This window comes from Styela clava, chromosome 7 (assembly GCF_964204865.1).
Source record: "Styela clava chromosome 7, kaStyClav1.hap1.2, whole genome shotgun sequence".
Taxonomy (NCBI): Eukaryota; Metazoa; Chordata; class Ascidiacea; order Stolidobranchia; family Styelidae; genus Styela; species Styela clava.
In genome coordinates, this window is record NC_135256.1 from 265,881 (window position 1) to 290,928 (window position 25,048).

The 25,048-nt window shown below is 36.5% G+C and overlaps 1 protein-coding gene across 1 annotated transcript; it reads left to right on the plus strand.

Annotated features, from left to right (window-relative positions):
* The first annotated feature begins 15,294 nt into the window (after positions 1-15,294).
* Positions 15,295-18,960, plus strand: LOC120328179 (uncharacterized). The gene is made up of 3 exons (XM_039394600.2): positions 15,295-15,427; positions 16,220-16,380; positions 17,061-18,960. Exons 1-3 carry the CDS (start codon positions 15,322-15,324, stop codon positions 17,334-17,336), a joined length of 543 nt encoding a protein of 180 aa, XP_039250534.2. The 5' UTR covers positions 15,295-15,321; the 3' UTR covers positions 17,337-18,960.
* The last annotated feature ends 6,088 nt before the right edge of the window (positions 18,961-25,048 follow it).

Below are 25,048 nucleotides of genomic sequence, written 5' to 3' on the forward strand. Positions count from 1 at the left end.
GATATTTCATCGTGTTTTTCACTTACATTCTATATCACAAAGTGAGATTGCCTATGCAGTCAGTGCTTTTACGTTTCATGTTTAAATCTCATTTGAAGTTTTGACAACATTACTGAAGGCCCTGTGTGTTTTTTTTACCTTTGTGAAGTTCAAAATGAATTATCTTATTTAGTCTCATATTCCTGTTTCGGAATCCCAAACCAAGCCGACCAACCAATTGCATATAATTCAAATTTATTGTATATATCAGTGATACCCAAACCGCGTGATCATTAATATGGCGCACCGAACATAAGTGAAAGAATTCACCACTTTATGTTTTTACCTTTTTGTTATACGTAACAATTCAATTCTACCGGTATCTTAGTTATTCGTACCGGTATCGGCTCATTGTGGCACTCCCCTCTCCTTGCCCACGAATATCCTTCATCTCTATACGATATGCACATGTTGATAAGCCTATGGAAATCATAGGTTCCACGTACTGCGGCCATTTTTTACAATCAGTCATGGAAAAGCTCTACCGGTCGTTCATTTTGTCAAACTTTCATAAAATCGTAGTTTCAACGATGAATAATACAAAGGAAAACCTTTTTGGTTTATCTGCTATTAATCGAGTTCAAATTTCAGTGCTTGAAGACGGAAAGCGTTTACTTTTGTTTAATCATATTGTCTACGAGTAGTGCAGGGCATTTTGAATTGAATAGTAAATTATTCGAATCGATTCACAGCGAAATTTCGAATCGCTGCCATCTTGCTTTTTTTTCCTTTCTGCCAATTGTCGAGGTAAATTTTTCAAGTTTTTTTATTGAAACCATATTTTTTAAACTGACATATTCCTCTTTTCTGTAATTATTTCGTTGCAAACGTGTTTATTATTGTGTGTGAACGCTCAGCAATCTGTCTGAGTGATGTGTGTTAAGTTTCCAGTGATTCATGTGTCTGGAGGACCCAATACAATGAAAAAGTAACATACAAATATATATCTCCCAAGTATTCGATATTCGATTCGAAAAAATTATTCGATTCGATTCTGAAATCATAAGGTATTCGAAAATGCCCATCCGTACCTCAGGCTTAGTAAATATTGCTTTTATTGATAATTCACCGATAAATTTTGATATGACATTCGTTACAACCTCCATATTTATTCTAATTTCGATATGACATTCGGAACAACTATATCTTTTCGTGAAATTATTTATCAGACAAGAAAATTAGCTTTAAATGCGAAGCAAGTTGTTGAGTTTTGAGAGCGATTATCAACTTGAAACTCGGCGAATCAAATAAAACACAAATCCGGTCTTCGGTGAATTGAGTCGAGTTGAAAACGACAAATTATTCAACAAACAACATTAATTATTTTATCATAGAGTTAACAACACTTAAACACCTGTCGTGTCACAATTAACAGATTGTGATCGTCACAATGTCACGATAATGAAAGTGTTTTTCAGGAAATGCCGTAGATTCGATAATTAGAAAGATTTTTATTTTTTGACATGTTACAGTTAAACTAAAATGAACGTGTTTATATTTTTCAATTTTAATTTTCATAAAATGTCGGCGATAATTATTCCAACCGCCATTATGTGCTTCTGTTTTACCTGCTAAGCGCACGAGCTCATTTAGAATTGATTTTTACATTTCGCGACTTCGCGACGATGTTTTAATAACTCCTATATATTATCGATTCACATATTTTGTGATGGTCCGAATAATCTGATAAACCTTGTTACGTTGCAAATATTTGAACCAGGGGTGGGCGACCTGCGGCCCGCGGGCCAAATGTGGTTCAAGGTAAAATTGTGCGATTTTTGAATGATGTGCGGCTCACAAAATGAGTTTTAATTTAGTAATTTCAATCCTATTGTGTTGCGAAGCTTATACAGGAGTCCAATATCGATGCTTATGACGTTACAATGTCCCAACAGCTAGCTTGTGAGAAGCGAACAACTCGTGTTATGAGATCAAAAACCAAAATTTGTGTGCCTGCAACAACTAGAAAGCTTATCTTAAATTAAGGGGGCGCCCGTTGTTTCACTCAGTTCTTAGTATCTGGCCCTTATGTACTAAGGGACGCTCACCCCTGCTATAACGGACTGAATTTTTATTCGAAACAATCCCTGAAATTAGCTCTGAACAGGCATAATCTACTATTTCTGAAAACATAGAAAAGCTCAGCATTGCCTATCCGACTTCATACACACATGTACTGCGAGAAGCGGTGAGCATTGTCGTTGATCCGCTATGCTCACATAGTCAGATCCGACACCCTAACTAATATCAAAAAACGATTATCTCACCAAGCTATTACTAAATCCCATGTCAGAATAACCAAATAAACCCATGTCAAAATAAACCCATGTCAAAATAAAAGTGCCTCATGCGGTTTCATCCAATCATTTCTATGTGGCCCCCCTGTATAAAAGGTTGCACACCCCTGATTTAAAGGCCACGTCACTCCGGGTATAACGCATCGGGTAGAACATTCCGGGTTAATTAAAATCAACTTTATAATAAATCGCACCACAATTTCTCTCTGAAGAAGACTTTAAACAAGTAGAGGTGTTTTAAGATCTCGATCAACATATTGTGTTTCTTATCTCGTTAGTTCAATAGCAGATTGTATCGTAATTTAACCGCATTCCTATGAATGACATAGACAAACCACGACCCGCGGGTCAAATTTGGCCCGTTAGGTAATTCAATCTGGCCCGCGGTTTTTGTAACACTATAAATATTGTTCATAAAATGTAACTCGTTACGTCACACTTACATGGCCCGCCAGACCAGGTGGACAAAATTTTTGGCAAGTGGTCCAAAGACCTTGCCAACCCCTGTTATAAAGCGTTAAAATAATGGTTAAATCATCCAAGCTAACAAATCAAATGCGATGAATCAGTTTAATTATGAAACAAAAAATGATTTTCTTCCACATTGGCAACCGCCAGTAACTGCGAAATTAATTTGTTTTTAACTTCATCGTCTTTTTTTTTGTTTTGTTTTTGATTAGTTTCGTTAGTGCAATAGCAGGCTGTGATGACCCTCTAAAGGTTATTTACCAAAAATGATACCTAATTTTTTCGTTTATATTTTGTGCTTTATTGATTGACAGCTCTCTTTTTTAGTGAACATGTCTCCCTATCCTCTCCAAATTTGCGGCGATTTTGGGGCATTTCGCAGTGAGACGCAAACTCGTACGTCCATTTCAAACCTATTTTACTCTATACCTGAGCGATTTCATAATAGCCCTGCATTTCTGGCTTACGATCAATCCTTACTCCATACAGACCAACGAAAATAGATGAAATTGTGCGCTTGTGTATAGGCTTGGATAAGTTCCACGTCGGAGTAATTCTGTAGAGATTTTTTTAAGTATCGTTAGATTTCAGTGGCCAGTACCTCGTCTTTTCCAGCGCAAGTAAGCGTCGTCTTAAAATAGAAATGCCCCCCTCCTCCCAATTATGGGCTGGCTGCGCTATTGGCATCAATTGGTTCTTACAGGCGCGTAACGCACCACCAATTTGAGTTTTAGCCACCACCATGAGTTTTAGCAGCTCGCAACCCGTCCCACAACTCTGCTACTGAAAACGAAAACGCGCATTTCGCAGCGCAATGAATCTACTTAAGACACTTAAGGACACTTGAGGGATTACAAGATTTAAAACATTCCAATGCAGCCAAAGCATTTGTGGTTTTCCTCATTTTAGTTCTATAACGAGTTCGGGGGCTGTCTGTGTTAGCAAAGTGGATATACCCACTGTCCATAGGCTTCCGTTCCTTTACACAACTTGATGTAAAATAGTCAAACAAAATTAGCTACCCCCATACTGGTACACCTACGTCTGGAGCGCCGGTAGACTTACTAGCATTGTTTGAGAGGCTTGAGTGACTGAATCGACTCCTGTAGTGTGTGTGCCAGCTTGGGGTTAGGCTATAATATTATTCCGATTTTCCTTATTTTAGTTCTATTACGAGTTCGGACACTGTCTGTGTTAGCCAAGTGATCTTACCCATGTCCATAGGTTTCAGTCTCTTTACACAACCTGATGTAATGTTTGGGGAATAAAAGTAGTTCCCCCCACATTGTTACACATCCTTTTGAGGAGCCTTTTTACTTCAATGAAGTTTTAACATTAATGTGAAAATGAGTCGTAATTAAATTAAATTTGCTTCGTTTTTTTACAGCTACCGAAACTTATCACGTTTAACATTTGTAGTTGAATGTCAATACCAATATCCTTTATCATCCGTGGCACAGTGATAAACCTAGTCAAGACAGCACGATTTAAGATTGGGCCAGGTTTGGCATGGTATGCCTAATCAATCGCACTATTTTGCATATTAGAATCAACTCGATACTAAAAATTATTCATTTACCGATATTGAAGTGGCTGATACCGATATCCGAGTTATCGTACAACTGGTTATCCGTTCGTTATCTTAGTGTGTATAATCGGTTAACCGGTATCTTAACGAGTACCACCGGTCGGATATTTGAGAACAACCGGGCAACCAGTATCTTAATGAGTACCGTAGGTCGGGTATTTTAAGAAAAACGGTTGACCGGTCATTTAGTACTCTATTACAGCCGAACAAGAATGTTTTATCGTTTGTTTTCCAGTTTAAGGGATTCCTTAGGCAATAAAGTCAATTATCTGTTAGGCTTCCTCCACCATCAATCCATGCATCTGAAATAAATAACTCGATAACTAAGCCCATACTTATCATCGAATGCTAACCGGGCGAGAATCCGTTGTCCGCCATATGATGAAGCCGTTTTATCGACTTTCCCCCGTGATACACAAATCTTATCCCAGTCTCAGCAGATAGATGTCAAATAATTTAATTTTTAATTTCAACGATTTCGTAAACAGGAAAACCAAATTCTATATTGAAAATTATTAGATATAGCTTGATGTAGGCATGGGCCACAGAAGATATGCCTCACTTTCATCTTTGGCCGATTATGATTTTGCTATAAATTTCTACCAATAACAAATTATGAATCACAATTCATAAAATATTTTATTTCGTGTGTTTGTGACGAAAGAAACGTGCAGGAAAGGGTTCAACAGTGACGTCATAACGCCTTAAGGCAGCGTGGTGTTTCCTTAGTCACGGTTTTTCCTCGAATATAAAATAAACAGCGATTCGATGGTTTCGTCAGATTTTCAGAGATATTCAGTGGTTCCCAAACAAGATGGAATATTATTTATTCTGCGAGGATGGTTACTTTGTATTTATACGTGGCAGTTTGTATGTAGTTCTGTTGTTACTTATAATAGATAATCATGCGCATATTATAAATTCAAACTATAGAAAATGGCAGAGTATTAGTTGCGCGTTTTAGTAGATAAAAGGGAAAAATACCGCGAAATAAAAGTTTGCCACATTGAAATCAAATTCTGATTTTAAACAGTTGTTCATGTCATTCGAATAATTTGTTTAGAGATCGAATGCCATTCCAGCATGTACGCGGAGTTTATTAACTTGAACTATTCAGACGATTTGTTACAGCTGTTACATCTGATATGTCCATAGAAATTGCGCACTGTTTTGCAAATCAAAATGACAGCATTTTTCTAGTAAATTTACAAATTTTGCATTTGCATTTACCATGGTGTTGATGTGAATAATTCATTAAAAAGTTGGAAACAACTATCGAATGCAAAATAGCATTTCAGAATGCTAAATTCAGGTTTAAGCGTAAATTATCGCGTTAGTGCCAGAACTAAATTTAATTGCAATCTCAACAAATTCCCTGAGCTATTTTTTAGCTGAAACATTTGGTTTTATTTTAGTTGTGTCAGCATCAGGTGGGCCAGATTGAATTACCCATCGGGCTGGACATGGGCCCACGGGTCGTAGTTTGTCCATGCCAAATATAGACTGTACTAGATACGATGAATTTGATAATTTGTTCAAACAATTGGAAGATATGAATTTTCGGGTTTAATGACCCAATGGTTAAAACGTTGGAATTAACTGAGTTGATTACAAATATCTGGTTCATAGTCCATTTCTTACCCGGGCTGACGTATGAGATTTTGCGTTTTACAAATAATGCAGATCAATGAAACCTTAATCCGAAAGAAAAACGTGTAAACAAGACAAAATATAAAAGCATTAAAAAAACTCCTTAATTGCTGATATAGTGCATTCAAATAAAATCTATATTTAGCGTGACCTATGTATTTATTTTTAGTTTTGTTTGATTCAGCAAACATGCGTAATTTAGAAGATTGAAAGGTGACGAAGCTATTTTGAAACTTTGGCTTCGGGCTGTTTGTGAAACTCTACTCTTAGAAATTTCAACTCGGCAATAAAACAGATTTCTACTGGTTTTGACTAGAAAGTGCTAGCTATTGCTTTTTATAAGACGCATTAACACCTTCACCCAAGTTATGGGATTCAAAATTAGCGGGTTCTCTTTCGTATCGACACACTAACAACGTATATTCACATTTTCGGAAAATGAATGTATGCCACTACGTAAGCTACATTACCGTGACACGCTTTTGTAAATCTAATATATAACTTTTGAAATGCCAAATATAACGCTAGTTGTTTTTTAACGTCTAAAATAAGAACGGGTCCGCTTATATCCACATATCCCAAGACCGGGTTCGCTCGAACCCGTGTGACCCCTGGATCCCACAAATGCTTAAAAGACTGATGGCACAGTTGAAACAACGGCAAATATGCCACTGAGCCTTCTATTCGAAATGAGACTAAGTAAATACTTATGTATTACTCTAATATATATATTATTATTAGATTAGGATGCGAAAGAAACGTTATAACTATTATTTGATAACTGCAATTCTATAATGTAGAAAAGAAAGAATTAGGAGCCAGTGCTTTGCAGTGTATTGATATGAACAAACTTTCCTAGAAAATGAATTGAACATACCGATGTTATCAGATATATTTCCGATCCCCGGAGGAACAGCGATTAGTAAGATATCTAATTTCAGTTTAACCTCACGCGTAGGGGATGATTATTAGCGAGAGGTTTGCTGGGCTCCCAGGGTGAATTACATAACAGCTGGTTGGTTACGACTGCCTCCACTATTAGGTCTATCTATACCGAGGTAGAGGAAAGAGGATAAGATTATTTGGTACTCCTGAAGTATGCGCACCAAGATGTCGCATAACCTGAACCCTATCCTGAGTTCAGGTTGTGCGCCATCTTGGTGCGCATACTTCAGGAGGTCCGATTTCTTGTTTATTTGGCGAACCACGGTCACATATTCAGATACCAGTCCATGTCGCGCATGAGAAAAACTTGAACACGTGCGAATGCTCTAATTTTGAACATACCTATTTATGTGACTAGGTACATGCTGATTGATGCAGTTTTTTGCCAGGTTGCGAGAAATGAAGTTGGTTTATTATTTTGTATTAGTGTAGCCGCTTGGTGTTTATCGAATATTCCAAGCATAGTTGCTTTATTTGGCGATTGGCCTTCAAATTAGCGTCTGACAAGTATGGTATTGATTGCCAGGCAGCGTCTTGGCCGAGCAATCATACTTTAGGTTTCGATCAGTTGCGAAAGCGCTTTGTTCGCGCACGTGTCCAAAGTCTACGAGTAGGCTACGTGTTTTGTCCACATCGCCCCGACATAAAAGTGAACATTTTCGTATTGCAATATTACGTATTTAGACGTTTTATACATAATTTCGAAGCGTTCCGAGCAGTCAAACCCAAAACCACAAGTTTTAGCATAATAAAGGCGCTTGAAACATGTGATTTCGTACACGTTTTTCCCTGTTTTCCTTTATGCTTTATTTTACTTTCGAATCAATAACGGAGCAACCTGCAACATTGATCTAAAAATAAAAAAGACACTGTTGGAATATACTAAATAAAATTTTAAATTTGTGTATATTAAGAAGCAATCTTACAATATTTCCGGGGTATCGTACGCTTCCCTACAACCTACCACATTTTAGCAAGTCCGTCTATGTTTTGCCAAAGAACTGTTATAATTCTGATTAAAGAGATTTTTTGGTTTTCATACGATGCCATGTGTTATCAATTCTTCTGAATTTTCCCCGATTTTTCGGCTCATTGCCTGACTCGTTCATATAATCTGGCCAATGTTCAACGTCCACTTGCAGTCGATATACAGGTGGCAAATTGTTCACATTGGGGTAATTAAACTGATGCACAGTACTGTTTTTTGAAGTTGCTCAACGTTTCTAGTTGTGGGGTCGCGAGTATTTGTAGGCTTCGATTTTATGAAAATTGGGGTCGCGAAAAAAAGTTTGAGAGCCACTGGCGTAAACAATGACTTTCACATTCTATACGCCCCCGGGTCAAACAGAGACTAATACAAAATGGCGGTCAATGTGGCCTTTGGCTAACGTATCCTACGTGTAATTGCAAGGTATAGTGGCGCAGTCTTTCCCATGAGATCAATGAATCAGATAAACGGCGGGTATTCGGAATTTCGGTTTATCTCCTTTTATATACGACGTTTCCTATTCCTAACAACAAGACTCTGTGCAATTAACATTTTAATGATATACATTAATCTGTTATTACTGAAAGAAACGGAAACTTCTTGTCAATAAAATCAGCATTATGAATTATATTAATGCATGGTTCAATATTTTTTATATACGCAAGACAAGTCACGTTATTCTGTACTGAGTTAAAACATAATAATATGAATTCATTTCCTGTTACAAAATATATCAACTCTGTTCTCGACGTGGGCTGGGCCCCGTAGTATCCGATTCACACAGAGTCCCACAATAGTGTTAGGGCCGTATCATACATTGCGACCTATTCAAACAAAACTATACAAATCTTATTAATTTTAAATGCGAAAACCGAATAAATGCTGAGGTTTCTGTTTAGTTATTAATTGAAATAATTTAGAATCACGCATACCGGAAATCTCGATCACGCTAGTTACTTCCGTTTTCCAAATAAATCATTATTGCTATATTTAGTCTGGCATCAGTGCTTTCGCCTATATTTGCGATATTTGGCAAATTTGCTAGAACGTAAAGCGGCTTTGTGTGGAAGTTTGCTTGAAAAAAGGTCGGATATGTAGCCATGATAGAAGAGTTGCAAGTTTGCTCAATGCAAGGTTCCGAACCCTCAACTAAATGTGGAAAGAGTAGTGATAGAAGAGTTGTGAGTTTTCCTGTCGCAAGGTTCCAAGCCTTTAACCAAAAGCTGTTTTACTTTGTAGAGCAAAATAAAATGTTTAGTTACAATCCTGGCTAACTTCGCGTTAGCACTACTATGCTAATAATTTAATTTTTAATTGATTCGAAGTATTGCTGTTTTATATTTACGCGAGTTTTCTTGATTTCTGTCACATTTTTTAAAAATAAAACCAAATTAATTCTCGATTTTGTTTTTCAACACGTATTTTTGTCTTAAAAATTATCTACACAATTACCCACTGCCGATAATTGGCCACTGATGAAACGAGTTTTAATTACGACGGTTGAAAATAAACAAAATGTTATTAACAAAATGGGTTTGATATAAATCTCAAAAACAATCTCGCAAAAATTTATAAATTAAACGTCTCTAGAAGTGTGAGCTTGTCAAGGATTTGTCGTAAATTTTTGCCTCGAAGAAGAGAAATAGAGTCCCATATTTGCTCATTATGTGCGCTATCATTATAATCGTGAGACTCTTATTAATATAAAATTACTGATGATTAGATGATTATGGTAAATAAGATTTGTCTGATACCGAACACACGACCATATAAAATTAATTGACTTTGTACACCATTTAAATAAATGGCTGCATGTGTATTATGAGTTGGTTGTATTTGCATATCTGACTGATTGCATCCGTACGGTTTGGCTGTATATGCATACTAAGTTACCGTCACTATCAAGACAATGTGCAGGGACTCGTAGATTAGAGTCAATAATACTGATAATTAGATAACGCAGAGATAACGATACTATAATGAGCAAGATGTATCGATAGTAATTTCTGACGTCGTACCCACCAAATATGATATAGAAAGACAGTCCAACCAACTACTTCGTATGTCGTGTTCTGTGACAATGACTGGCAATGTTTGCCATATTTGCCGTGATTATGGTAAAAAGCTCTCTTTGTATCAGTAATTAGGGCGATACGTTCAATATTTGTAGGGGTTACGCCAACTAGCTATATCTTCGTTGGGCTGGTATGTCCGTGTATAGCGCAGGGATGACGTAGCAAGAATAAAGATGACTGATAAATTTAAGAGTCATTGGCAAGAATGTATTTGTGTCAGTAGGAGAAAGTATCGGCATTCCATTCCAAATTTATTACACATCAGTATCGGTCAACAGTTTTTAACAGAGGTTCCACTGTACTCTACCATTCCGCAAGTATAGTATAGGGCAGGGCTACTCAACTATTTTTATCGAAGGTCCGCAAACAAAACTTCAAAATTATTTGGGTTCGGTCTTTCCAGAAATGATATTTCGGCATCCTTAAACGAGCACTTCCTCGACCGACTAATGATTAGTAGCAAATTAAAATTGTTTATTATGGTGTTATAGTTCTTTTCGTATATATTCAAAACTATGAAAGTCATTTTATAATAGGAAATTCAAAAAGTGGAGCTAATGATCCAAAATAAATAATTAGGTGCGGTCCAAATCCAATACTCGAAAGGTCCGGATTCGGACCGCGGTCCGCCAGTTGAGTAGCCCTGGTATAGGGTTCCGCAAGTTTACTTTCATATACAAGAGTCTATGTAAACAAATATCTGTAATGAAACTTGATTTAAAGAGAATTTGTTTCACCGGAGTTAAGTTTGTATTTATATATATTTATAGTTCATACAATCCTGACAATTGAACTATTGTATCAAGCGGTTCCTCGAGTAGAATACTTTAATTTTCCATATAAAAGTTTTGAGAAAATGGATTGAATCGTACCAGAGGCATCAGATAACCGACATCGACGGAATAAACTTAACCAAAACATCTAAACAAGCGGTCGAAACTTCGTTTGTTATATTAAGATAAGATTGGCCGCGATCACAAAACGGGTTGAACTTGTCACATTTAATCGTTCGCTTGGGTCGTGCTTTTCAAAGATTCAAGACTCGGACTTGAATCGAGACTCGGAATTAATTCGAGATTCGGATTTGACTCGAGATTCGAATGGCCCGTGACTCGACATGAATTACGACTCAAAATTAAGAGACATGTACCAAATACTGGTCTCTATATGAGCAATGGTAGAAGTAACAATTATCTGCATGTAATATTTAACCCAACATTTTGCATTTTATTTTAAATTTTATGAACATTTTTATATGGCGAATAGGAACATTTTTGGACTTCTCTTCCCGTAGATCTAAGCATTGTTCTTTTTGTGTATGATATATATAAGCAATAATGTTATTCAATTAATGTTTTCTTTTGTATAAGCAATGATGTTAGGGGTCAGGGGTCAACCAACATAATACCAAGCCTAGGTATTTTCCTTGCAGTGTCGCTTGAAATGCGTCAAGTCTTGTTCCAAATAATTCATAGCTAACCAGTAATTCTTTTTCCACTTTTAGTTAAAATTTTGAGACTTTGCTCTAAGTCAACTTGTAGAATGGATAAACATAGGTTCTTCGTGGTTGCCTGCAACTTTTCTAACAATACTCTCAGTTGTTGGACCCTAGGCTTCCCAAACTGATATCGCGACCCTGCAGAGAGGCTCATCACATATTTTGGATGTTGCAAAGAGTCCACCAAATTTACACAAAGTACTTTTTTTAGACTGAAAGGGGGTGGCGAGCTCAAAAGTTCAGGAAGTCCTGCCCTTGTTAGATATCACTCGCCACTTGTATTTGATCTTGTCGGGGCCAAAAGCGCGATTAAGCGTTGTATGAAGAATATTCAAAGTGAATTTTGAACAAAAAATTGTCGAATGATGACATGGCTTGAAATGTAAAATGGTGACTCATGTTTCCTTCATTATATAAATAAATAACAAAACAATTTTGAACTCTGGCGACGTTGACAATAAACAGAGAACACAATTGATGGCTGAAACCAATCACAATCGATGTTAAAACAAGATAAGCCGGTTCCGTGTTTTGGTTCTTACAAAACTAAAAACACACTGTAATTTAACTTGTATTTCGTTGTAATTGCTTTCGTAAACCGTAAATTGAATAAGGGAGTATTGGCCCCCTAAATGTTGTGAGGTGCTTCGAGCAACATTGTTACCGGTCTATCAGTATTTGAATGGTTTACCTGGGCTCACGGGCTTACCATTATAAACTAGTTTACTGTTATTAATTGGTTTACCATGACCAATCTGGTAAGCAGACGGGAAGCAGTAGGTTGCAATATTATCGAATCGGCTTATGAGAAAATAAATTTGTGTCGAGATTTTGAAACATCGCACACGGGCGTAAATTTATCCCAAATTGCAAATTGCGTAATTTTGCTTATTTGGTTTGCTTTTTCACGGAATTCTCAATTCAGATTTCAATTTACCGTTTTCGATCACGACCTTAATCTTGTAAGAAGTAAAAATAAATTCGTGAGTTAGATAAAAAAAAGTTAACTAAAACAACATTTTAAATTGAATAATTTAGGAAAGATTTGAAATTGAGACTTGTAGTTGGGGTCATGTCTATTGTGGCGCTAGCGTCACTAGGCTTTCCTCTCATTTAGTAACGTCAAAGTCTCAAAATATATAATGCATTGTTTCAAAACCGAGGAGAATTTTTAGTGTTCACTTTGCATTTGTAGTCTGTGTAGTTTTATTGACATTCTTTACTTATTTAGTATCATCGTGACGCGTAACGAACTATTCCAGGGGTGCGCAACCTTTAAGAAAGAAGGCCTGATAACTGGGTAAAACCGCGGCCGCCCGTTTACTTAACCTAGGCTATCTAGTAGTTGCAGGCACAATAATGTTGGTTAGTGATCTCATGACATGCGTTGTTCACACGAGCTGTTGAGGCATTGCAACATCATTGACATAGGTAATTCAACTTGGGTGTAGGTTTCACCGCAAAGGGATTGGAAGTAAGGAATTAAAAACTCGTTTCGCGGGCCGCACATATTTCAAAATTGACACTTTTCCTCGGGCCGCAGGTTGCACGCCCCTGAACTATTCTGTATAAAAGTCAAATTGCGAGTTGCGTTGTTAATTTTCAATTAACCATCAATTAAAGATCGCACAACGAATACCGGAAACACTTCTTGTGCAAAATAGCTTAAAAAACAACTACGTGGGTTCAATTGAAAGTCTTTGAAACAATTGGTAAAGTTGGGAGCCACTGATTTAACGAATAATGTGTAACGATAAAATTATTGATAAAATATTCAATGAAAAAAATTAGGTTAAAACAGAAATTTAAAAATTTTGGGAAAGAAATATTTTAGGTTTCGAACCAGAATATGCGCTATCAAAAAAAATGTTAATGACGTGTGATTCCTTTATTGCGTCAACAAGTGTCTATATTATGACGCCATACATGTATTATTGCGCCAAGCCTGGGTGTTACGTCGTCATGCTCAGTATTATGGGGTCACATATTAATGTGGCCTCAAATTTCTATATCATGACGTCACGCTTTGTAAATTTCCAATTGGTCCGTTACTTGTGAGTACCCCCCCCCCCCCCCAACTGCAATATCGCCAATAGCTATTTAAAATTGCCATCCTCCCTCACTTCCGTTTGTTGTTAAATATCAGATGAATCCCTAGATAAGCTATCGGTGAGCGCGAATCGCACTCTGGCTTTTGTAAAATCTGAACAGTATAAAATGTGCGAGTAAATATGCATCATTTAATTAATAAAAAAAGTCTCGCGTAACCCCGGCTGATAATTAAGTAAACTATAGTAATGAAACTACATGCAAATTCCAAGTAATATTTCTCTGAAATTTCTAAATTCCCACCAAAACGCCGGTATACTATAACGCTTTAAAATAAAAAGTTTTCATCCAAATTATTACGAAACAAACAGTAGTTACAAAACAATACGTCAACGAAATTTGAACAATTTCGGAGAAATTAGTTGTTTGTTTATGTCATAAACAAGATTACATTAACATATTATTATCATCCCATGACGCATATAATGCTTTGTTTTCGTGGGAAATGTCGTAAAAAATATGGCATTTCGGAGTAATTTAGTGTAGTAGGAAAAGGAATTGTGTTGACGAGACCGTATCTGGACAGAATATATTACCGTAAAAAAGCCGACGCATATTCTGCCCATATTTGTTTGTCGATATATCCCGTTCTTATGTACCTGATATAAGTTCAGTGGATTGGCGAGGTACGGTATTCAGTATCGTATTTGAAGCGAGAACATAAAATCTATTCTTACATTTAAAGCGCCTTAAACCAGTGGAGGGCGGGAGCGGTTAATACAAGTGCGAGCTGGGTTGTTGAGCCAGAAACCGCTAACTAAATATCGGTTTTCCCTTTTCTTTGCTTCTGTTTATCTTGTCTCAAGTCAGATTAAGTTAAACCCCAAAACGTGGACCGTCCTTAAGGAGATCCGAACCCAGTTTATTCTACGCTTTCTTATTACCGACCTTGTGCGGTTTCACCCAACTTCAACCTTTACCGACTTAATTAATACAGACCCAAATGAAGTATAGCCGGTAAGCAATGGAAGTTCTCCCGGGCATCGATTTCCTTGTTCATTTATGTATCAATGACCAATCAGCAAAAAGTCAGCGATGACGTAATAATTGCAATTTTCGGGACCACTCAGACTGAAGCATGGTTGTAGAGATTGTCTCGTTTTAGCGGTTTTGCGTTTTATTTTATATTTTTCAGTTGTATTTCCAAAATCGTTGCAAATGAAGTAATTTAATTGTCATTATATTTTCCGATGAGCTTTAGTTTAGTTGTAATAATCGAAAATTAGTTCCGGAAAAATTGCGATACACTAGCTTAACTACCAATACCTGTAAGCGACACGTACTTGTATATTTTGATAAAATTGATGGTTTTGCGTGAAAGGTTTGTAAGTGCCAAATCTTCAAAACACTCGCAAAAAGGAGATTCAAACTTTGCGATAGTAAAGTATAAGGAGATGGGGTCAAGGGTCGGGGAAACATTTATAACAAGATATTAACTGCAGCCGAATTGATGGACTTAACTCCCTCTTATGACGTCATGTCACGACATTATCTGTATGACATCATAAATTCCCATCATATCATATTATGACTCGATTTGTTCTAGACTTCAATCTAGCTTATCCAGTCAGAATATATGTAGAATTATTCAGACGTAAAAATTCTGTCCGTTTTTATGAACAGATTATTTTAATGTTCGCAGATTTTAGCTCTCTAGTCCAGCAATGGCCACGACCATATATTGTCATAAAATGTTTAAACTTCTATTTCAAATAAAAACAATGATTTTGATTGGCTGTTGGATAATCACGTGGATAAATCTGATTGAAGGTAAGGACGAACATATTTTTCATTTGCATATTTTATTTTTTTCTTCTGTATTTTTCATGTGAGCTGTAACGTATAATCTCCTATTTAAATTAAAAAAATATTTGTGCAATCAATCACGTATGCGCTGTATACTGATATTATGGCGCCACATTAAACTAGTATGGCGTAATTCTTTCCCAATGACGTCACATTTCATCACTATGACATATTTTATAACATTTAAGTCGCACTTTATTATTATGACGTCAAAATCCTATTAATATGACGCCTCGCTTCATTACTATGCCGTAATATTTTGGTTGTTTTACTACTTGGCACCCAATTATAGAATCCTTGATGCGATTATGATATAATCTGGAATGTTTTCCAACAACCACTGCATTCTTGTTGGAGTCTTCAACCAGCACGGCCACAGTATAATGCAGCGCATTCCACTCTGAATAAGACTCTGTATAAGCGCCCTCAGACATGCAAGGAGTTATTTGAATCAGTGATAAGCGAGGTTAAAATTTTCAACTAAAACTTAAAAATCATTAGCTGACCAGACATTCCCATCAAACAATTAAACAAGGCCCAATACCAAAGTTTTTTTTTGGTCAAAATTCGGTTTTCCTGGCGTGGTAGCTGAAGACAAAAATTCTAATATCCGAGGTGGGAATCAGTTTTTAAATGGCATGAAGAGCTATTAGTCGGACGTAAACTTACCCGATTCTACTGCCAGGACTATGATAGGTTTGACTTCATCTTGCATCTCGACTTCAACCAATCGTTATGAACGTAACTTTTATTAAGGAGGGCGGACGCCATCACGGGGCTCAAGTTACGAATACGCTCGCACAGACGACGATGAGCCGGTTTACCAAACCTCTCTGCTGCCAACTTGTGCCGAATCGTGCTACGGGAATGTAAACAAAACCAACTGTACAATGAGTAATTGCTTGATACAAAATAAGGTAAGTTATCAGATGAAAATGTGTTTGTCTTGGAAGAGAGTGACACACGGCGATTCACCGCCTCTCATCTGATTAGCATTCCATGTCGGGTATGGTATCAGTTAGCCAGTTATTTGTTCCAGATACATGGACTTGATGGTAGAGGAAGACGTAACCGACAAGCAATTGTGTGAAGCACTCTGCGGCGGCGGGTAAAACAGAAATCCTCTCCCACATAATTATCCCCCACAGAAAACAGTGCGATAAGTTATTCAGGTCTCACTAACGCAAGGTATTTTATTTCAACTGTTTCCCAACTACAGTAGAATTATTTTTGCATGAGGAAGTCTGACTTTGGTCAAACGTAACGTTACAAAAGCATTTTGTATTTGAGTTTATGTGCAGCAAAACTCTCAAATCGCATGGTCCTCTTCACTCTTGCTACAGCATCTAGGGCAGGGCTACTCAACTATTTTTACCGAAGATTCGCATACAAAACTTCAAAAATATTTGGGTCCGGACTTTCCAAAATTATATTTTGTCCTCCTTAAACACGCACTTCCTCGGCGAAATAATTGAAGCTTGTGTTCATTTTACCATACGCATACGGATCCACAAAATTCCAATAGAAGATTGAGGATTAACATTTTAGTATTTTTGAATACTTTAAAAACCTTATTATTGAAATATATTGTTTACAGCTCGATTGCGAGAAAGTCTACTATGAGAACGCGACGCCTAAACAGAGGAAATACATGGATTTTATTTTGAAGAAATACAGAAAACGACGGTACAAATGCAGCCACATGATGAGCAAGATATGCATACTCAAACAATTATACATCTTTAAACAGTTCGTATATGTACCGGACTATTACAACCAACAATGCGACTTCTGTAACAAACTTGCATCGGGAAATATATCGGGTATGCAAGTGAACTGTCCGATCAAAGATTTGCCTGTTAATACAACATGAAATAGTCTTATTGATAAGCTGTAGAGTCGGGAAAGTTTAAACCGGATACTGTTCTCGACTCCGTTGTAAATCCGGTTACGACTCCCACATTGAACAAAAAAAATCACTCCGACCTCAGCTTCGGGCATAAACATAACCTGTTTTTGACTTGGTATAATCTCCAAACTGGTTCCCAATTTTGACTCCGTGTTTTTCAGTAAATCTGATTCCGACACCGGATAATAAAGTCTCAATCATTTGCCTAAGAGATTTATAATCTAAAATAAGTTTCACTCAACCTTTCTTTCACCATTGCTTTTCATAAAAAGTAGATCCTTCAAACCAGCGGTTCAAATTTTTATCCAAAAGATCCAAATTTTGTAGCAAAATAAATTTTTGTAAAAGATTTGACTTTGTTACATAAATATATCTCTAATGCCAGGAATTTTACATTTTCTCTCATAGTTATTGCTTATTTTTAAAGTTCAATATATCTTTTACTTTCTGTATCAGTGATTTCTCAAACTTTTTAAGACGAACCTTTTTTTTGAACTTGTCAAGTTTCGCGCTCCACCTTAAAAATAACCAGCTAACAACAGGCTACAAATAACAGATAGTGAAGCGAAAATACGTTTTATTCAAAAAACATGTTGAAATAGGTGAATGAAATCGCAATCTCTAAACATTAAAGAAATGTAACTATCCAAAATAGGGGCGGGTAAGATGAAATCTAACAATTTTTTTTATTTTTAATTAGCTTCACGTCCCCTCAAATAATTGTCTTCCCCCCTTTTTTGTTGTCGCGTCCCACCGTTTGAGAACCCCTGCAGGTTAGGTTCGATAATTGTTCCCGAACAATGTATAATGCGAAATCCTTGAATTCACACGAATTTAAATGTATGGTACATTTACAGTAGAATCAGATTTTGAATGAGTTGATGCTTTATTGGTTGGTGCGTTGTATCCGCCTATGTTAGCATTGCACTTTGGTTATCTCAAGTCCAAACTCCATATCTGTCCCCTCACCCAAAGTGTGAAAAAAACAAAAACCGGTTCTTTTCAAAAATACATTTTATTGTGTGTCAACGGACGTTTATATGAATACTTTCTCCGTGTGAAGGTGCGAATAATTCTCACAAAAACGTGGGTAAATCAGTTATATTTCAAACAATGTTCTACGTTTGCACGCCTGAAATTCCGGTATGACGAATCGTGCTGAAATAGTGTTTCATTGTAAGGATTTATGATACGAACTCTTATCCCGTAATATATCACGCAAAGTGTCAAGCAATCCTGACTCACAAAATTCTCTTTTACCTTTACACACACACACGCGCTCACTCCAAATTCAAACTTGCAAACCAAAGCGCTTAACAGAGTTTACTATTTCAAAATATTTTTCATTTGTGACGTATATTACTTTGTTTTTTTAATTTAAATGTTTGTATTTTTAATACAATGAATTATCCTCAGATTTTGTTCTTTTTTTGGAGAGTAATGGAGAGAAGTTCTAATTTGCATATTGAAATAAATTTTCGTAAAGCCAAAACAACATTATAACTTTCGGAACTCGTGACCGAAAATAAAAACGAATGATTAGTTTTCAGTTTCGGCGTTACCAGTTTATTAAATTTTGAATTCCTTACGACTGGATTTCTCACGACTAAACAGTTTCAGTGTTACCAGTTTATTCAATTTCTCACAAATAAACAGTTTCAGTGTTGCCAGTTTATTGAATTTATTATATCTGAATAATTCCAATGTTGCCGGTTCATTAGGTTATGGGCAAAAAGGTCATGTTGTTGGGTACTCCAGAAGTATGTGCACCAAGATGGCGAACACCGGAACGTCGTATGTGTACCAGGTTAGGGTTAGGCTATAATTCCAGGTACAAATGCTACGGGAGTCACTTGGCTAGTAACCGAACTCGTAATAGAACTAAAATAAGGAAAATTTAAATAAAGTTATGGCCTAACCCTGACCTAGTACACATACAACGTTCCGGTGTCCGCCATCTTGGTGCACATTCTTCTGGAGCGCCTGTTATTGAATAGGATTTAGAATAAAGCTTTGCATCTGATATAATATCACATCGCTTGTAGTAAGCTCTCTCGATGATTGTGAACAGCTTGCATCGAATAAATTCAGATCAAGTCGAGTGTATTTTCCCAATTTGGTGAAAATCAATTGTACACAAATTACAACAAAACATAAGCGCATTGTACTGGCGGGGTAATAGAATCCACGGGAAACCAAAGCCGGTTATCAAACAACGGCACCCAAGCTCCAAACATTTAAATCAGCGTTTCTCAAACAGTGTGCCAGATTCTCAGGTGAGCCGCGGAACTTTTTAGACTTCTAGAAAATAAGCTATTCGTATTACAAATAGTCATGCATGCAACAGGCAAGCTCGTGAATTTTGAGTGCGCGCTATCCGTTATTGCATTTGCCTTGTCGACGAAGAAAGAGTGATTGTTACGCTTTAATTGTTTTGGTTTGTTACGTCATAATATAGCCTGTTTGTAAACAAGGCGTCCTTCCATCATGTTCACCTGCGCGTTTATTTCAGGATCAGGCTCTTTTTTGTATTTCGATCCCCAGTAATGTCACAGTTCACTTAATACTGTACAAATTATGATATTACACTGTTGTCACGAGTTTGCGTTTTTCCTGGCATGGGACTCGTTGTCAGTTCGTTGTTTCAGGTTGGCTTTTGCAGTTGGCAGCGCGTTTTGATTTAGGATTAGGGATTTGGATTTCTGAGTTTGCATTGACGACAGTGTATCTCTGTTTGTTATTCGCATTGGTACTTGGTAGATAATTTTACATTTGGTTAATCAATAGCGTCCATACAACCGTCGACTTATACTTAACTGGTAGTCAAAAAATTTCTTCAAATATACAGTAATAACTCACGTTTTAAATCAGTTGTAATCAGTTTTGAGCTGGAAAAATCGTAACAACCGGTACGCACCAAATTCGTGTAAATGTAAAATATATTTACAACGCGACGCTACCGGTAGTTTTGTCTGTCGTGAACTAGAGCCGGAGAACTACAATGAAATATGGAAAAATTATCCGAAATATGACTGTTTGAAATTGGAAGAATATTCATACTAATTCAATACAAATGTTATTATTAGATAGATATTGAATGAATTTTCACGGGGGTCAAAGGTCGGCGAAACGTCCATTACAGATTACACGTTGCTGCTGTGCACTAATTATTTGCCAGCTGTAATGTCGGCCAACGCCAAAGTAAACAACCAACCTTTTTTTCTGTTATTTCTTCTTTCCATTTGCACCTTTTCTATTCAATATGTCGGAATGTAATTTTAACATGTATTTGCTACGTGTTTTTAACATTATTATAATTTTTACAAATTTTATGTCCGAGTTTTGTGGGGCTTAAGACGGATTAGGTTAAGCGAATTCAGTGGAGAAAACGTTTTTATACATTGGGTTTTGCAACACGATTTTGCTAGCCAGTTTTGCTATGACAGTGGCGCACCTGTACTGGTACAAGCTTTGCGACGCAACGAGATTGGAATTGCTCTCGCGTACCAGATTAACTAAACTAAAAACTTGTTTTGTGGGCACACCATTTAAAAGTGGCACTTCTCCGCGAGCCACAGTTAGCACACCCCTGCTATAAACAATAGAGAGCGATGTGGTCTTATCGATCCGTGCCACTCGTCCGTGATATACTCGTCCGATATACTGCTGCGTCCACTATTGTGCTGAAGCTTAACAATTGCGCTTGTTTCACAGGATGCTCACATCTTTTTATCAGTGGTTGAGTAGTATGATTGAGAAATGCAGCCCCGTTCATTCTGAACAGCTGGCATCGGATAATCAAGTTTACTGTATTTTCTCAATTAGTAAAAATCATTCGTACACAAATTACCCGAGTAATTAAGTACATTAGATTTAGAGTTAGACTAAGGAAACGAAGCCATAGGAAAACAAATCTGGTTATCGAGCAACAAAATGAATAATGTTGATTTCAGTTTTGTATTACTGTTACCTGTCGTGAAGTATGGCTCTGATTATTTAACCCTGGGGTGCGCAACTTTTAAGAGCCACAGGTTACTCATCCATGTTTTAACCAACCAACATTGTCAATCGGATACTACATTTAAACGAGCCATAGAACCAACCAATGGACTTGATATTCAACAAGATTTGCTGAACGAAAGTTTTACTGCTGTGAAAAGAAGTTTGACGAATATTGAAAGTGGCCTAGCCATACAATATGGAAGTACTGGACTGTGCGCACTGGGTAGATAACACAAGATAAAGACAACCAGGTAAAATAAACCAAAATGTAATTTAGTTGACACATAAGGTTTTACATTTCTGAATCGTGTAAAATTGACCATTCATATCGGCGATGACAATTCTGCAGAATACAGATTCTAAATCCGACTCTACGGCGAGTCTCGACCTATATTTTGTCATCATATTGATAGAGCTGAAAATGCTGCCTCTTCGTCCGCAACGCTTAATTAACCCAAATGCTGCAATAGCTTTTTGATTAAAATAAATCATTAAAGATCGATCAGACTCTTTTCTTATCGTTGCAGACCCCCACCGCGGTCACCACGGACCCCCGGTTTGGAAAACGCTAAATAATTTTAATCGTTCTGTGCAAGGTTGTTTATGTTGCATAGATGCCGTGTTCTGATATGAACTATCATTAGGAACTGAGAATATTGTTACAAGTAATTATTTTACGTTTGATACTTTGTGGTACCATCTAATTTTCGTTATTTGTTTTATATACTTTTATGAAACAAACTTTTTCTTTAATATTTACTCAGATCTTACCGCGGGTCGTGGTTAAAAAGCCCTTTTTTATCAATCATGTTATTATCTGAAAAACAAAGTACTAAATATAAAAAATGATAAGCTGGTTATGGCGAGGAAAGCTTTACAATTATAGAAGATCGGTCTGCGACACAATCAGAATTGGATTGCATGGGTTGGAATTAATACTGAAGGATTAATTAGAGTTAGTGAGGGGAGCACAAAATAGCGAGATTTTTATTATAAATTGCAGAAGTATTTCATAACAAGCTGACATTGGGTTAATTCAGTGAGTGTTGAGGTTTTTAGTAAACTTAAACTGAAACCTGATTAAAATCTAATTTTTCGCTACTTTGAAATGCATTTCCGTTACTAAATTATAAAACGCTAGTCGTGAATATCACAATAAATTTACAAGGAAATCAACTTTTTTAGAGTATGGACTAGAGTCCAGTGATTCTCAAACTAGGGTTGCTTTCGTGGATTTTCAGTTTTTGTCGCATTTCTGAATATTATGTATAAATCAAATACCTCAATGATTATTTCAATTTTCAGAGCATTTTAATTTTGTTCCAGTAATCGAAAATAGTCCCGAAATATCTGGCGATCATCTCAAGCAGCTACTGCACCTTGCATCCTCCACGATTACGACCTTCTTTGACAAACTTATTAGAAATCAAAGCCAAATTGAATGGCTGTTAGTCTAGGGTGGGCAAAATCGAATCTTTTTTCGAATCAAATAATTTGAATATTTTTAACGAATACCAAATAGTCGAAAAATAAATATTTTTTATACATAACAAGGGTGCAGAATACTCCATTTGGAAATTAATAGAAACAATAAAAAGTGGGCAATAAAGCGTTTTTATCTGGTTAATGGTTAATCTCGTCATAATCGCTGATTGTCTTGGTCACCGCAATCGTTTCGGCGGCGATATCCTGAAGTTGGTATTCGATATTCCCGACCTTTTCTCGATTTTTGCAAGAATAAGGTGTCGCCGGATATCGAAGTTCCATATTTCTAGTACACCCTTGCGTTCACATCAGCGACAGCTGTTGAATACATTATTAAGGGCTGATTTCGAAACCAAATTAATTTTAGTTTTATCCTCTGCCGTGGAATTGATCTACCTTATCACCGCTTGTAAATTAACCGTGCCTGTTTGAAGTGAACGGTAACCGAGATGCAGATATTTATTAAAATTATAATTGAGTTTCTCATGCTTTTCTATGGTGTTCGTGTTATTTTAGTATTAGATAGATAAACCTAGCTAATTTACGATTGCGTGAATCCTAAATGTTGATCGAAAATAGCGATTAAATAAATTGGCCATAAAGGCATTCCTAGGCCTTTGTGCCTAATAGAAGGTCAAACGCTAATTATAACTAATTCCTTCAAGTTTTAACTTTTTTTTCAACAAAACAACACCCCGATGGCTATTATAGCTAAAGTACTTACTGAGTATTGCTCAATTTTCTTTACGGAATTTGCAAATCCAGCACTTTGCTTAATGATTTTGATTATGTCATGCCTTAGGGCTTAATTATTACTGCCCAAATGCATTAAAATTTAACAATGGTAATCATTTTTGATGATAATAGATGCAACAATTCGTGAACGAGTGAGTGTGCATTGTTACAACGAAATTCACGATTGATTTTACGTTCTACTCTTGGCTCAACGGCCATGCATAGTCGAGGAAAATGTTTACATATTCAAAACATTACTTGGCCAAGGATGGAAGGGATCACTAAATAGCTAATACAAACTGTTTTAAATGGAGTAAGACATGACATTTCTTATCTGGTTACAACTTAATTAATGTTTTTCATACAAGTGACTCATACCATGAAAAAACTTTTGGTCAATATTAAATTCATGCTATTTATATAACTAGAGTTTTCTGATGACCTAAAATCGCCTTTTTCACATTGTAAAGCCGAAAAGTCATTTTAACATTTAATTTCAATCAACTTTATGTTCAGTAATGCAAGAAATGGCTAATGACATGTCACCAAGCATGCGGAGTTTAAAATCTGGGAAATTTATTTTAAATACCTAATCTGGTTTGACTTTTCTAAAATTACGGAACGGTCAAAATATGGAATTGAAACGATACGTTAAGTGCAAAGATAAGCATATAACACCATAACGCATATAACGCAAAGACAACACCTTTTCAAATTTGTCGTTTTTTTTCTGATAGCGACCGCCGTTGGGAAATCTCGCACAATTCACGATTGAGTTGGAGCCCAAGCAGAGCGGCGCAGGTCACGTTATATCGGATATTCGAATAGTAAAATGCCATTTGAATATTTTATTATATTCGAATATATTGCCCAGCCCTAGTTGTTACGCGTGCTGTTGTTACGAGGACCTGGTATTTTAGATACGCGCTTAAGGTTTGTTTCTAATTTACCTTACGTTGTTTGTGTGCGGCTCTTGATAACTTTGAGGTTTGAAATGCGGCTCTGGGACTGTAGAGTTAAGATGTTCTACAGATCCTATTTCTGCTTATTGGGCTGTCTTGTCAATCTACTTCCGTAGCTAACTCTCGACACAGTAGTAACGTACACATGAACACATCCAACATGTATAAACGAACTTGTAATGAAGGTATATGTACAGTGAGACAGTATATACAAGTCACAGTCCAGTAAAATTCCACAATCAGGTAAAAGTTCCACAGTAGATAAATGGCAGTGTAACACAGTGAATATTCTCTCTATGATGTGTGTATAAACGGTATGTCCACGGTAGTGTATACGTGAGTATGGTGTGCATATAGTGATGTATTGTATGCGTGTATGGTGGTTACAATATATTTGTATCTCCATCCCAACAACAGTACTTAAATTTAGCTACAAGACACAAAAACAATAGAATAGTATAATTAGCCTCAAATATACAACTTAATCAGAAT

What these genes read in the sequence shown, in the direction of transcription:
- LOC120328179 (XM_039394600.2), top strand. Translation starts at nt 15,322, where the DNA reads ATGGCCACGACCATATATTGTCATAAAATGTTTAAACTTCTATTTCAA. An exon ending in GTGGATAAATCTGATTGAAG is followed by an intron (nt 15,428 to 16,219) that starts GTAAGGACGAAC and finishes ACTTTTATTAAG; the next exon opens with GAGGGCGGACGCCATCACGG. An exon ending in ATTGCTTGATACAAAATAAG is followed by an intron (nt 16,381 to 17,060) that starts GTAAGTTATCAG and finishes TATTGTTTACAG; the next exon opens with CTCGATTGCGAGAAAGTCTA.